This window comes from Vanessa tameamea, chromosome 30, assembly GCF_037043105.1.
Source record: "Vanessa tameamea isolate UH-Manoa-2023 chromosome 30, ilVanTame1 primary haplotype, whole genome shotgun sequence".
Classification (NCBI taxonomy): domain Eukaryota; kingdom Metazoa; phylum Arthropoda; class Insecta; order Lepidoptera; family Nymphalidae; genus Vanessa; species Vanessa tameamea.
The window spans coordinates 3,982,120-3,995,484 of record NC_087338.1 but is presented as its reverse complement, the minus strand read 5'-3'; the positions used below and the strand labels follow the sequence as shown (position 1 = coordinate 3,995,484).

The 13,365-nt window shown below is 34.6% G+C and overlaps 1 protein-coding gene across 2 annotated transcripts in view; it reads right to left on the bottom strand.

Moving 5' to 3' along the window:
* Positions 1 to 1,391: 1,391 nt before the first annotated feature.
* Positions 1,392 to 13,365, bottom strand: part of LOC113391692 (putative fatty acyl-CoA reductase CG5065) — a 63,238-nt gene continuing 51,264 nt past the window's right edge. For both annotated transcript variants that reach the window (XM_026627750.2, XM_026627748.2), the window contains exons 5-12: positions 12,541 to 12,666; positions 10,005 to 10,158; positions 8,916 to 9,017; positions 6,388 to 6,580; positions 5,371 to 5,477; positions 4,862 to 4,994; positions 3,679 to 3,936; positions 1,392 to 2,803 (exon numbers count right to left, since the gene is read on the bottom strand). In XM_026627750.2, coding sequence (XP_026483535.1) covers positions 2,656 to 2,803; positions 3,679 to 3,936; positions 4,862 to 4,994; positions 5,371 to 5,477; positions 6,388 to 6,580; positions 8,916 to 9,017; positions 10,005 to 10,158; positions 12,541 to 12,666 — 1,221 coding nt within the window. In that variant the 3' untranslated portion in view covers positions 1,392 to 2,655. The remainder of the gene's footprint in view (positions 2,804 to 3,678; positions 3,937 to 4,861; positions 4,995 to 5,370; positions 5,478 to 6,387; positions 6,581 to 8,915; positions 9,018 to 10,004; positions 10,159 to 12,540; positions 12,667 to 13,365) is intronic.

Sequence of the window (13,365 nt, the reverse complement as noted above, 5' to 3'; positions counted from 1 at the left end):
ATTGTGAAAGTCGGTTTATACCATTCCATTTGACTAACCAATGAGCGAGCGAGTTTTGTATTCAATAATCATAGAAAATATTGGATATAGTACAACACAAAAACGATGCTTTATATTTTAATATGTAAAAGTCCGTTAAAAGGAAGACAAGCCGGAATACTTTATTTAAAAGCTATATGGAATATCAAATGTGACAAATTAAAACACAGAATAAACTCTGATAGTTAAATTAGCTCTTTGTTATAAACACTGAAAACATTTTCATACTAATTTGACAATAGGCCATACTCTGAGATTCGAACAAAGGGTTGACACCAATGTACGATCACGGCCGGTCTTTGAACTTGTGTGACATTTATTTGTTTTTAATTATTTTGAATATAATTACAAAAACAATTATCAAATAACTATTTTCATTTTTTTTTTATCGTCAGCTTAAAAAAGAGCTACGGGACAAAATTTCACACTATACTAAATTTGTATTTCAAAATTTTCACATTTCGGTATATTACGAATAATAACTAGCATTACATTAAAATAAATAAAATTGTAAATTAATTACATTTAAATATTTTAAATAAATACCTTACAATATACCTATATTAAGGAAGCGTCATGACATGGAACGAAATGACCAAACAAGATGGCCGACAACGCGATTTTTTTATCTTTTACCATTATAATATCCTTTGTCATATTTCACTTTTTTTTATAGTCATCGTGTAATTCTAACTAGAAAAAAAAACAGTAAACTAAATTGACATTTTATCTCTAGACACGTTGTTGTTACAAAAAAAAAAAAGAAATATTTATAATCAAACTATAAAAACTTTGTTGCCAAACTGATTTCCATATAACTATATAACATTCATTACATACATACATTCTGTCGATTTCGTTCGCCAGAAGAAAACGTCGTATTATATTTTGTAATGTTTTTTTTTTTTATTTGTGAAACCCATATAAATAGAATGGACGGTGAGCGTTCCCTCTCAGTCAGCAAAGCATAAAATTGTGAGAGAGACAAAGGTATCATGCGTCTAGTAATTGTGAATTTTTTTGTAATTACAGACTACGCAAAGGAAATAGAAATTGGCAGCACAGTCGCTGTCCCTTTCTAGAGCACTAACGATCTGTCAGCTTATTAATTTTTAAACGTGTCTAGAGAATTCAAAAGTCAACTGTCATAAATCGCGTCACTAACGTATTATTATTTTTTTTGTAAAAAGATTAATTTTGACATCTTTTATATCGAAGACTGTCACCTAATTATTATTGATTCAATTGTATTTCCTTTATTTAAATTTATAGAGAATAATTACGTTATAACTTTGATTATGTCTAGATTGGAATAGTTTATTTATAACAAATTCAAACGTAAATTAACAATATTATCTCCAAACCCTTTCCAAGCTACATACAAACTTTCTAGACAAAAACAATTACAGTCACTTACTTTTTAGAAAATGCGTTTTTTGTATTTCTAATTTACAAATTTAAATTTAACAAACGATAAATTTTCAAAATAATCGATAACTTTTTTGCTTCATTCGCTAAATTTTGAGCGTTAGTTTCTAATAATTAGAAAAAAAAAATCGCAAAAATTTCACTAACATTTTCATTGTAAATAAGTTGTTCTTTTTTATTTAAAGATTAGCCTAGCGAAGATTGAAAATTTTCCTAGTGATTTTTTTCCGCAATCGATTAAAACAATATATATAAATATTAATAGTGAAAAGCATTATTTTTTTAATTTACATAAATTAAATCGACATCTTTGGCAGACTGACCGGTAGCTAGAAATAATCTTACAACCTTCTTTTCAAAAACAATGTTATACCGATAATATTCCCAATTTTCTTAAATTAAATAAATATAATCAACTTGAATTTAAATTGTATCGTTCACAATTTTTATCATATTTCGCTACCGGTAAAGCTTTGTTGCTTTGTTCAATGTTGCTAATTAACAAATAAATATGCTACAAATGTTACAATAGTCGAAAGAAGAAGTACCAACAATAATTGGTTGCACTTATATTACGGCTTAAGGTGGAGTTTTTTCTCTCTTTTTCTATAAACTATAATTAAACGCGTAGAACCGATTTAAGTTATTAAGTCGTTGTGACACCGTTCGAGTGACAAAAATACAGCACTTACAAATAAGGCAGTTATATTATCTATGGCTCAATTTACAATCATTAATATAACGGGAATTATTGCGTCTCTATTACAATAATTATTACTATGCATAAAGTTTTGAACTTTATCATTTTTTTTTATTTGATTTATCATTGAGCTGTAACGGTACAAAAAAATCCGGAATAACACCTTAACATTTTAAAAATCTAACGTCTAGCGCTCGATAATTCGAACGCGACTTGAACTGTCAAAATGACAGTTGACGTTTCAATTTGACATGTGGAACGTGCGTTGACATATGTCATGGCAACGTCGAGTTGACGTTAAAGCCGCAAGCCGCTTGTGAAGCTTTAAAAACTATCGGTGTTTGACTGTTTACGACCGCCATCTTGTCGTTATATTAATGTCAACATGAAAAGAAAACGTCGAAAGGGTTCTTTTTATTGTTTAAAGCGTTCTTAAGCTGTAAGTGGCGATGTCAACGAAGTTTATTATATATTATGGAAGCGGGACATCAGGCGATGGCTAAAAGTCTCGCGGCTCGCGTTAATAGGTCGACAATTCGGCGCCATATGTTTCGCAGTGCATTGGAACGGCTGAAAAGGAATCTCCAAAGGAAGAATACGGCAGCCACTTGAGTAAGAATGTGCACTATGTGTAACCTGGAAATTAAGAAATTATAATGTAAATTATCTAAATACATTTCTAATTAAACCCATAAATAATGCAAAACGTGTACTTCCATAATCTAGTATTAGTGTCAACATCAATTTTTACTTGAATTATTAAAAGTATTAAATTTGGATTTAATCATTTCTATTGATTAATTTGGCAATCCTCCTCGCAATCCTGGACCTCACATGGAAACTTGCCCATTTTGCTAAATAACTTATCCACAAAATAGGGTAACATGCAGAATTAATCTGAACAGTATCTAGTAATATTTTATTATTTATTAGATGCATTTACCAAGCAGTGAGAAATTAAAGTGGGATCGATTAGATTATTCCTATAACAGTACTAAGAGTGGTAGTGCTCTGTGTCCTACTGGAAAATTACTACACACACATGTTATTCTACCGCTAAACAATAATACTTTCTATGGGTGTGTGCTGTGCAAAATGACTGACTAAGTATAACGTATGATTGACAGGCCATTAACCGCGTAAAACGCCCTCTACACTACTCGGAAAGTAGCCACGTCGAAATAATTGTCGAAGTTTTACGAAATCCTAAGTACGTGACTACACACTCATGCAACCTCGGAGGCTCATTGAATGATACTTCCAGTCCTTTGACTTGTACGTAAATCGACAACGGTCGGTATTTAACAGAGTTTGCAAGAGCCGAGATTGCAAGAATCGAATCAAGTGAACCTCTCGGCTTCGCTTAACCTTATTAACTTCGCCAGTAGCCTTTTTAGGCATGTTCATATTCCTCGTAGTTCATATAGATATATGAGTTTTAGTGCCTCTTATCAAATTCCTCAATTGAAGCGTTCCTGCTAAAGATAAAAAAAATTGTTTTCTTTACTCACCTACGTAGTAATTTTCTTGACTTAGGCAAAGTGTCCGGACTTTCCTTGAAGAGGAACCTCCGTATACCTAAGACGTAGGATTCGATATAGGCGTCCCAGTCTATGTTAGTGACATCAAAGTCGAATGTATTCCGGTCCTCGGGCGAGAGGGCGGTACAGAGGGCCTGTACATTGTCGTCAGCAAAGGCCCATTGACGAGTAGTAAAGTATTCCAAGCATGCTGAGGCTTTTTCCAACTTGTTCTGAACACGAACCATCCTGAAATTAGCAAAAGATTATTAAAACTTTAAAACAAAAAAATAAAATTTGAATGAATAATCATTTAACGGATTGTGCCTAAACAGAACGCGTCCTTAATATTTAATTCTCAAATCTCGTTCACTTATGAATTGTCATTGAATCACCACCTGAGGAACTTCAAAACTTCAAAAAACCTTCGGAAAAAATGTCTAATTTGGAACTATGTATATATACGTACTCTTTCTTATACGTAATCTACAGCAATACGAGTATTGCTGTAGATTATTGTATTACATAAATACATCCATCATAGAAAACAATTCCATGATGGCTCTATCTGGCATATGTGCACAGTAATTCTAGGCCCAAAATATTTGACATTAAATATTCATAAGCATTCAACCTGCTCTTATAATTTCGAGCTGATCATCTTAGCAATTCGCTGTTAACAATCCTCTTACCAAGGCACAGTATATAAGACACATTGCCAATAGACTGTGGATATATACAGAGTCTACCTTAGATATATATAGCTGTATATCCAAGTTTTATGCATACCAAAATTTCCTTCCTTCTTTTATTCCTTTTCCAAACTTACAAAGTCTAAATAAACTCAGTATATATTATAGTGGTAATGATTTATTCAGGCGTCCGAATGTGTTGTAGCATTCAATTATCAATAATTATTCTTCTGCCAAACATTATTACTATTGCTATTTTCCGGTTTAAGTTAAATTTGAGTTGGCAAAGAGAATCGACACTAGATTCCATGGTTGCCGGTGCATTGACGGTGTAAGGTTAGCATTATATCACTTGCAGTGCCAAGTCTTTGAGCCAAGGTGACCACTTATGGCGGAATTGCTGGTGTAATTTTTGGACCATTATTGCATTCTTAAAACAGTTCTCTATTTTTAGTACATATTTTTCGATTGATAAAACATACATAGGTTTGTTTCCAGTGAGTTTGGCGATGAGGTCTATGATGGTGGCCGGTGCTCTGTGCTGCAAAAACGTCAGCGTGCTGTGCTTGAGACGGTTATTCGTAATATCTCCACCAGGATACCAAGTAATTTCACCTGGAAACATAATATGAAAACACTAAAATACAGCGCAAATTATAAATCCTAAAACAAAAATAAATCAAACATTTCATTTACAATTACTTTTGGTTGAAAATGTAAATTTGCCCAAAAATAACAGATCATATGATATGGCTAAAATATTTGTTTAAGATACTTAATTTTTTTTTCATAGATTGATCTAAATTGTCAAAAAAGTAAGTAATTGATTCGGAAGATTGAGGATCATTTATTCCTAAAGCATACACCTATTGATTGAAAAATTGTAATATAGTTCAATACGCACACGAATAAAACAATATTGCATTAAAACACTACAAGTTTTGAATCAAATTAGTAAAACACTAGACAGTTAAAGCGATCAGATACTCACTAAAGGGATGTTTTCTCATATACTTGAAACTGGTTTTGACGAAACGTTGCCACGTGATCGGATTCTGCTGACCCGTGCAGCAGTTGTAGACCACCACACCGTCACCTCTAAAAATCCAGTAATAAAATTATTAGAGGATCTGCTTTCTCCTTAATCTACATTTTTAGTCTCAATACTTTTAACAGTTGCCTAAGTTACATATCATGACGAAATAGTGCGCCTTTTTCTTAGCGCCCTAAACGCTCCCAGCATTTAACTATAAATTGGGGATAAAGATATATTATGAAGATAAAAATAAGAAATAGCCCAAGGAACCATTTGCAAGAAAGAAATTAATAACATAACATAAACATAACATAATCAGCCTGTAAATTTCCCACTGCTGGGCTAAGGCCTCCTCTCCCGTTGAGGAGAAGGTATGGAGCATATTCCACCACGCTGCTCCAATGCGGGTTGGTGGAATACACATGTGGCAGAATTTCGTTGAATTTAGACACATGCAGGTTTCCTCACGATGTTTTCCTTCACCGCCGAGCACGAGATGAATTATAAACACAAATTAAGCACATGAAAATTCAGTGGTGCCTGCTTGGATTTGAACCCGAAATCATCGGTTAAGATGCACGCGTTCTAACCACTGGGCCATCTCGGCTCTAAGAAATTAATATCGAAGATAATTTGCAATTGATTTGCCTTCGGATTTATTAAGTTCGGCTCAGAAAACCGTATGCTATCCCTTGAAAAATAGAATACCTCAAGCTGATCCACATACCTCTAAGGAAATTATCACAATGCAGTCAATCGATAGATTGATAGTATGATTAACTAGAAGCGTCCAAATTGATGATCAAAGTGAGATTAACTAAGACTAAATGATGCGCATTGGCTGCCGATTGGATCGTATGCTGTTATCGACCAATCGGTATTCAGAGTCAAATTACTAAATAATTAAAAAAAAAAGCGTTTTTACAAATGTTCTTATTATACATACATCATTATAATTAATTTCTCATTTACCGTCTCAAATGAGTCCGCCAAGCGCAAACAATCATCAGATTGATGACGGTATCGACTGGCACCAAATCTGCGACACGTCCACCCGTGCCAAGCATGGTACGGAATACGCCCTTGCCGACCGCTGCTATGATGCCATTGGGACCATTCCAGTTATCCACCCAACCTTTAACCGGCTCCCGGACAGATGAGAGTACTGAGAATTTAAAACATAATGTTATTAATAAATATTTTAATTTATGGGTATTCTAGGTATATGATACGTATTCTACCGCTAGACAGCAATACTTAGTATTGCTGTGATCCAGCTTGAAGATTGAGTGAGCCAACTCAAACTAAAGGCACAAGGGACATAACATCTCACTTTCCAACGTTGGTGGTGCATTGGCGGTGTAAAGGACAATAAATATTTTTACAGAGCCAATGTCCACAGTGGTGCCCACTTACCATTGGTTGGCTCATTTATCAGTCGGTCTGACTATTTACATTGATAAAAAATATAGAATCTATAATCTAGAGACACCGTGTCTGCAATACATCAATAGTTTAAATCTCAGCTTGAAGCGATAACTGAGAATCTCAGGAGGTATTACATAACTTTGGAAATAAAATGAAAGTTAAGTGGAATTGTGCTGTGTTACAAATAAAGATACATTAAACAAGAACTGTTTGTAGTGCACGATGTAGCGGAGCCATTAGCAGGTCGTATATGAAGATCGAAGGTTTGTTTATTGCAACTCCTCTTGCCATTGGAATGTATTAAACCCGTCATCGTTATCATATGATTGATTATGAAACGTTAAAAAAAACCCTTGTTTATCTACACGCCTAAATTTATCGTGCGATTAAAAATATTTTAAAAACTGTGTAATTATGTTAAACGATAACATAGTTATCTTTCAACGAAATTTATTGACTAATAAGACTAGCATCCATAAATTCAAAAGAATTCGTAGAAAGAAATTATTATTATTTCTTTTACTGGACATATGATTTGATATGGACTTTTAGTATTAGTTTTGTACACATACGGATGAATTTATTCTCTTTTTTATGTATGATGTAGGCGGACCGGCAAATGGGGCCACCTGTTTAGTGGTCACCACCATAGGCCCATAGACATTGATAATGTAACAAATATTAAACATTCCTCACATCGCCAATGCGCCACCAACCTTTGGAACGAAGATGTTATGTCCCTTGTGCCTGTAGTTACACTGGCTCACTCACCATTAAAACCGGAACACAACAATACCAATTATTGCTGCTTGGCGGCAGAATAACTCATGATATTATTATTTTCTCGTTTGAAATTATTTTAGGAACTTCAGAGCTATTACTGGGGAACTTGAATTAAAAATTACCGCAGTTTAAGAACCTGTAATACTAGAAGGCAATATCCGACACTACTTATATAAATAATTATTATGATAATCACGAGTGAGCTATAAAGTGATTTCTTACAGAAACTCGACTGCGGGTAGTTTTGAAGTATAATTGAAATGAAACATACGAGCAGAGAGCCGTGGTTCAGTTAGAACATTGTGTAGTGAATCTAAACTTAGTATAGTAGGTACAGATTTAAAAAGCCTCACTGAATTCTCATTTCTTCGGTAAAATCGTCATTTTACAGTGTTGAATTAGATGTCGAGCTAATACCGGCTCGGAAAGTATGTAGATTCAACCGAGAAGCGGCAAGAAACTCAGTAGTTACTTTTGTCAACTATTACAGAATATGTCAATAAATAATCTCGAGGAAACCTACGTCTTATGAAAATGCACAACTAATACCAATAAAATCTTGAAACGATCTAACTAAACGGGATAAATAAAAATATCTACATATATAATATTCCAATCAATTTTAATCTACGCCAATCGAATGATCTTGATAGTTTCAGTTGTGACTAACAAGACATCAAGAGTCATCGTTACACTGTACTCCGATATCCGATATCTATGTTTTATCTATAATATTGTATAAATCATTTATTTATAATAGATAAAGTGCATCATTTGTTTCCGCAACTATTTAACGGAGCTGTAAACTTGCTTAAGCAATAATTTAAAAAAAACTAAAGCAAACACTTGGTGATACTTTGTGATAGGTCTTTGTGCAAGTACCGTCTAGGCTCATTTATCACATATAACTACTAAGCAGCAATACCTCATGGTTATGTTCCGGTTTGAGTGAGTCAGCCAGTGTAACTTTAGGCACAAGAGGCATAACATTTTTTTTTTGAATAATACTAGTGATGCCCTAAAATTAATTAAGGAATCACATTGTTACCCCTCCCTTTAAGCTTGTCAATTGTATTAGGAGTACCACAATAGCCCCAAGGGTCAGGATGGATCCTGCGACTTTTTACATCGCTACGCGGCTTGTAAACCGAAGCTCTATTGACACTTAAATACGCTTGGCGATGTGAAATGGTTATTTCTTACAGCGCCAATATTTACGGTGGTGACCAAATACCATCAGATGGCGTATGTGCCGGTCAGCTTCCATCTACACGTCTCGTTTAACTTACCAATTGAAGGTCTAACGATCGCGACAGGAAGGTTATTGCATTCCTTGATCAGCATGTCCTCGGCAAGAGCCTTGGTGAACGTGTAGGTATTAGGCCTGTCTCCTGAAATTATAATTAACATATATGAAATATGAGAACCGACATGGCTTATTGATTAGAACTCATTCTCACCGTTGATTATGGATTCGAACCCTGGTAAGCACCAATGAATTTTCATGTACTTTATATCTTTGCAAATCATCTCGTGCTCGGTGGTGAAGGAAAACATCGTTAGGAAACCTGCATTTAACTAATTTCAATGAAATTGTGATGGGTGGAATTAGCTCCAAATGTTTTCTTCAAAGGTTAGAGGGTCATGCATTAGGGCATTTTAATGTTGATACTTTAGTTTTGATATCTCTACATAGTATACAACAAAGTCGCTTAGATCTTTTAAACTAGGCGATGGCTTATGATGAGGTTATCATAAATAAACAGAGTGATACAAGGGGAAGGTTCACATGTATAATACGTTCATATCATAGTAGAGAAATGCCGAGAATTTCAAATTTCCTAGCCGGATAATAAATAAGAATTTTCATTGTTTTTGTTCATCAATTTAAATGTACAGATACATTTAGACCCTCATTGAACACATATGAAGCCTAGACGATGTTTTTTTTTTAATTTTTTTTTTATTGTTAAGGACAACTTACAAAACATACACCATTTATAGGTTAAAAATAAAGGTAATTACATATTTAGCTAAGTGTTGTTTCAATTAAGTCATCACGGCATGGAAAAGGCCAATTTTATCTATTAACCTAACAATAATAATACAATATAAAAAATGCAAATTACAAAAGACAAGACAATTACAAATTACCAACTAATTACTAAACAATTAAAAAAAAATAAAAAAAATAACATCGTCTAGGCTTCATATGGGTTCAATGGTGGTCTAAATATACATATGTAACATTGCTATTTCGGCCCTGACTTACTATATATGTAATATATTTCCCAAATGGGAACTATATGTTACAATAAGATAACCTCAGCATAGATATAGTTGCAGGGAACACTGAGTTGATTTTAACAGAAACGTACCAACTAAATCCGGCGTGATTCGATCCACCAGTTCATCAGGCAGCGTCTGTACCAGGGTGACGACGTGCTCCGGGTGAGCGGGTGGAGCGTACACCGTTTCCTCTACGCGTTCTCTCTCGCAGTTGCAGTATGCGGTCGACACGTGAACTAAAGCCTGGTTCGGAAGTACATTAAAATATATATATAGTTTTTCTCACTATGACCTTGAAAAGAATATTTTGTAAAACTTATTCTATCGGCAAAGATCAACTACTGAGTTAAGAATCTGCATCCTGAACCAGGGGCAGTATAAAATTTAATTTAATCTTGTAATTAACGATTCAAATATGCCTACGAGACTCGACTCGAATAAATACTTTAAATTTCACGGTTATTTTTCTGTTTTGTATAATTCATTAAGAAAAACTAATTTATTACGATAAATAGTTTTTTGTTAACCTATGAAAGTACTTATTTACATATAATAGCGACCCCTTCGGGCTTCGCACGGGTGTAATTTATTATTGAGAAAATTATATTCAAATATAATTTATAGTATTCAAGAATATTGAAGACTGGTGGCTTGCACGCGAAACTTCGCGTTCATTCAACATATTTTTACAAATTTCGAAACCTATGACAGGTTTTGCTTTGATTTAATTACATTGTAAACTGACGACGTCTGTTCGCACGTTTTATTAATATATAAGATTTCTATCAGTGGAAAAAAAGCATTTACATTTATATATTAGGTAATATTATAATAATATTAATGAAAATAAAACTCAATAAAGACGCGAACGAAAATGTCTTAAAAAAAGAAATAAAATGATAATAAAAAAAATACCCAATTTTGGCCATTGGTCACAAATATTTAAAAAAAAAAAAAACTTTCACATTTCAAAATAAACGCGAGTAAAGTCGAAGAAATAACTACGTATGATGAAGATATTCACCAATAAGGGGGGAACTGGGTAAATAGACAGGTGTATCGTTAGAAATGAACACCTAATGCTATAATAATATAATTATATTCTTGAATAAAACAATACCATAACAACACTTTTTAGAGCGCATTAATTATGCATACACACGATTTTCTACCTGAAGTTTAACTTAGAGTGGAACATCGTATTCATTATGACAATACTGCTATCCGACCTCGGCTTCGCCTGCGTGTAAGGGGAAAGGGGGGGGGGGGGGTATGCCGTACAAAGTCACCTATTTGTCATTCCGGACAATAATCTGTGCCAAATTTCAATAAGATGTTCAGCTGTTCCGGCTTGATTTAGATAAAAACATCCATCTAGTGTTGCATATCGATAGACTATCGATAGTTAGGGTGGCAGCGATAGTATCGATAGCTGCCCACGAGCAATACTTTCGATAGTATTGCAAAAACCATTACTTTTAACCTAAACTATCGATAGTCCAAAACTATTGATAGTATCGATGGTATCAATAGTATCGCTGCTACCAATAGTATTGCTCACGGAGAGATATCGATACTATCGATAGTACTATCGATAGTTCTGCAACCCTACATCCTTCCATCCATCCAAATTTACATTAATAATAATAGAAAAATATCTACTCTTCGTTTTTTATTTCTAAAAGGACTCAAGATCCAAGTAAACCAAGTTAGTCCAAAGGTGGGTTCTAACAATGTGGATTACGCTGTGTACCCATAGACATAAACTCAATCATGGCTAGCCTTAGACCATTACTAATATTATACATTTACTTGCTTGGGTATTGTGTTTGAATGGTGAGCCAGTGTAACTAGGGGCATAACATCTTAGTACCCAATGTTGGTGGCGCATCGACGATGGAAAGATGGTTAATAATTTATTGGTGGTGCTCACTTACCATACAGTGGCACGTTGCTAATTTGTACATTAATTCAAAAATATAATCTTCGACAACACAAATATTATACCGAGCCTTGTCAAGACAGATATATTACGTGACGATTTGAAAGTGCAAATTTACATGATCATTCAAAGCGACCAGAGAGAGAGAGACGTATGTGTTTGTGTAAATACACCCAATACACACACAGAGAGACATCTTATTCACGACAGCGTGCTGCGTGTATTCGAAAACCAGGTCAGGTGAGTTATTAGGTTTTTCTGTCAAGAAATTCACAAGAGCAGCCCGTTAGTTAGTCTCCCCACTCTTCCTATAAGGTTTATGCGCGAATCGTGTCCGATTACCATTCCATAGGAGTTTGATCGGGGGAATATAGCATGCCTGAGTTTGCGCACAAACTAGTGCACCAAAATACTTCTTGAGCAGATTGCTAGTTATTCATCGTTAAAAATTGCTACCTAAGCCTAGAAGGTTCGGTCAGGTCAATTTATTTTTGCTCGACTCTTTGTCGAAGTTTTTTATTTTCAAAATAACTTTTAAATGTCCGAACTAATTTGGACGTACGTTGTATTTTTAGAATCCTTACATCATTCCCAAGTGACAATGGCTATAAAATCATTCATTCATTTTTACGTTAGAAAAATGTTTTTTTTTTTTTGTTTTCCATGTGTGTGTTTATACGTACCTCTAGCCCAAGCATACGATGACAGAGCTGGACGAGCTGTTGCGTCCCCAGCATGTTGATGGTCACTGATAGCTTTAGTTTCTCATCGAATTTAACCGTCGCAGCCGAATGGAAGACCACAGATACCTGCACAGAGGAATAAAATATTAAGTTTTAAGTCAAAGCAATACTTATAACGTCTTTAACGCATTAAGGCTATTTGTATTGGACATAATCGATCAATCGAGCACGTAGCGACTGCAAGGAACAAGGAAACCTACGCACCATAAAAGGCATCTCCCAAAAAGGATTGATGTCATGCAGTCCTTTAAAGTTCTCAAATCATTTCACATAACTGCCTCCTCAATATAGCAGAAGGATTCCCTAGTAGACCTGACGTCAGGTAAAAAGATATTTAAAAGTACAAGTCTGCCAAATTTATTTGTTTTTGTTTCAACATGCCTCTCCACTCACCCCAAGAAAATGGGCTAAGGAGAAACGAGTGAGAATGATGCTAGTAAGATGTAATATGTCGTGCCTGTTGAGTGTATTTGTGTGAGTTTATATAAGTAAGTCATTTAAGGTCGTCTTTTCACTCACAAAGGCACGTCTCTCCACGACGAGTGATTTACAAGATGTCGTAGTGTATGTGAGATGACTAATGAAAGAATAAAGACAACAAATGGTAGCCCGTCTGGGTAGGTACAACCCACTCATCAGATATTTTACCGCTAAACGGCAGAACCCAGTATTGTATTCCAGTTTAAAGGGTGAGTGAACCAGTGTAACTACAGGCACAAGGGACATAACGTCTTGGTTCCCAAGGTTGGTGGAATGGTTAATATT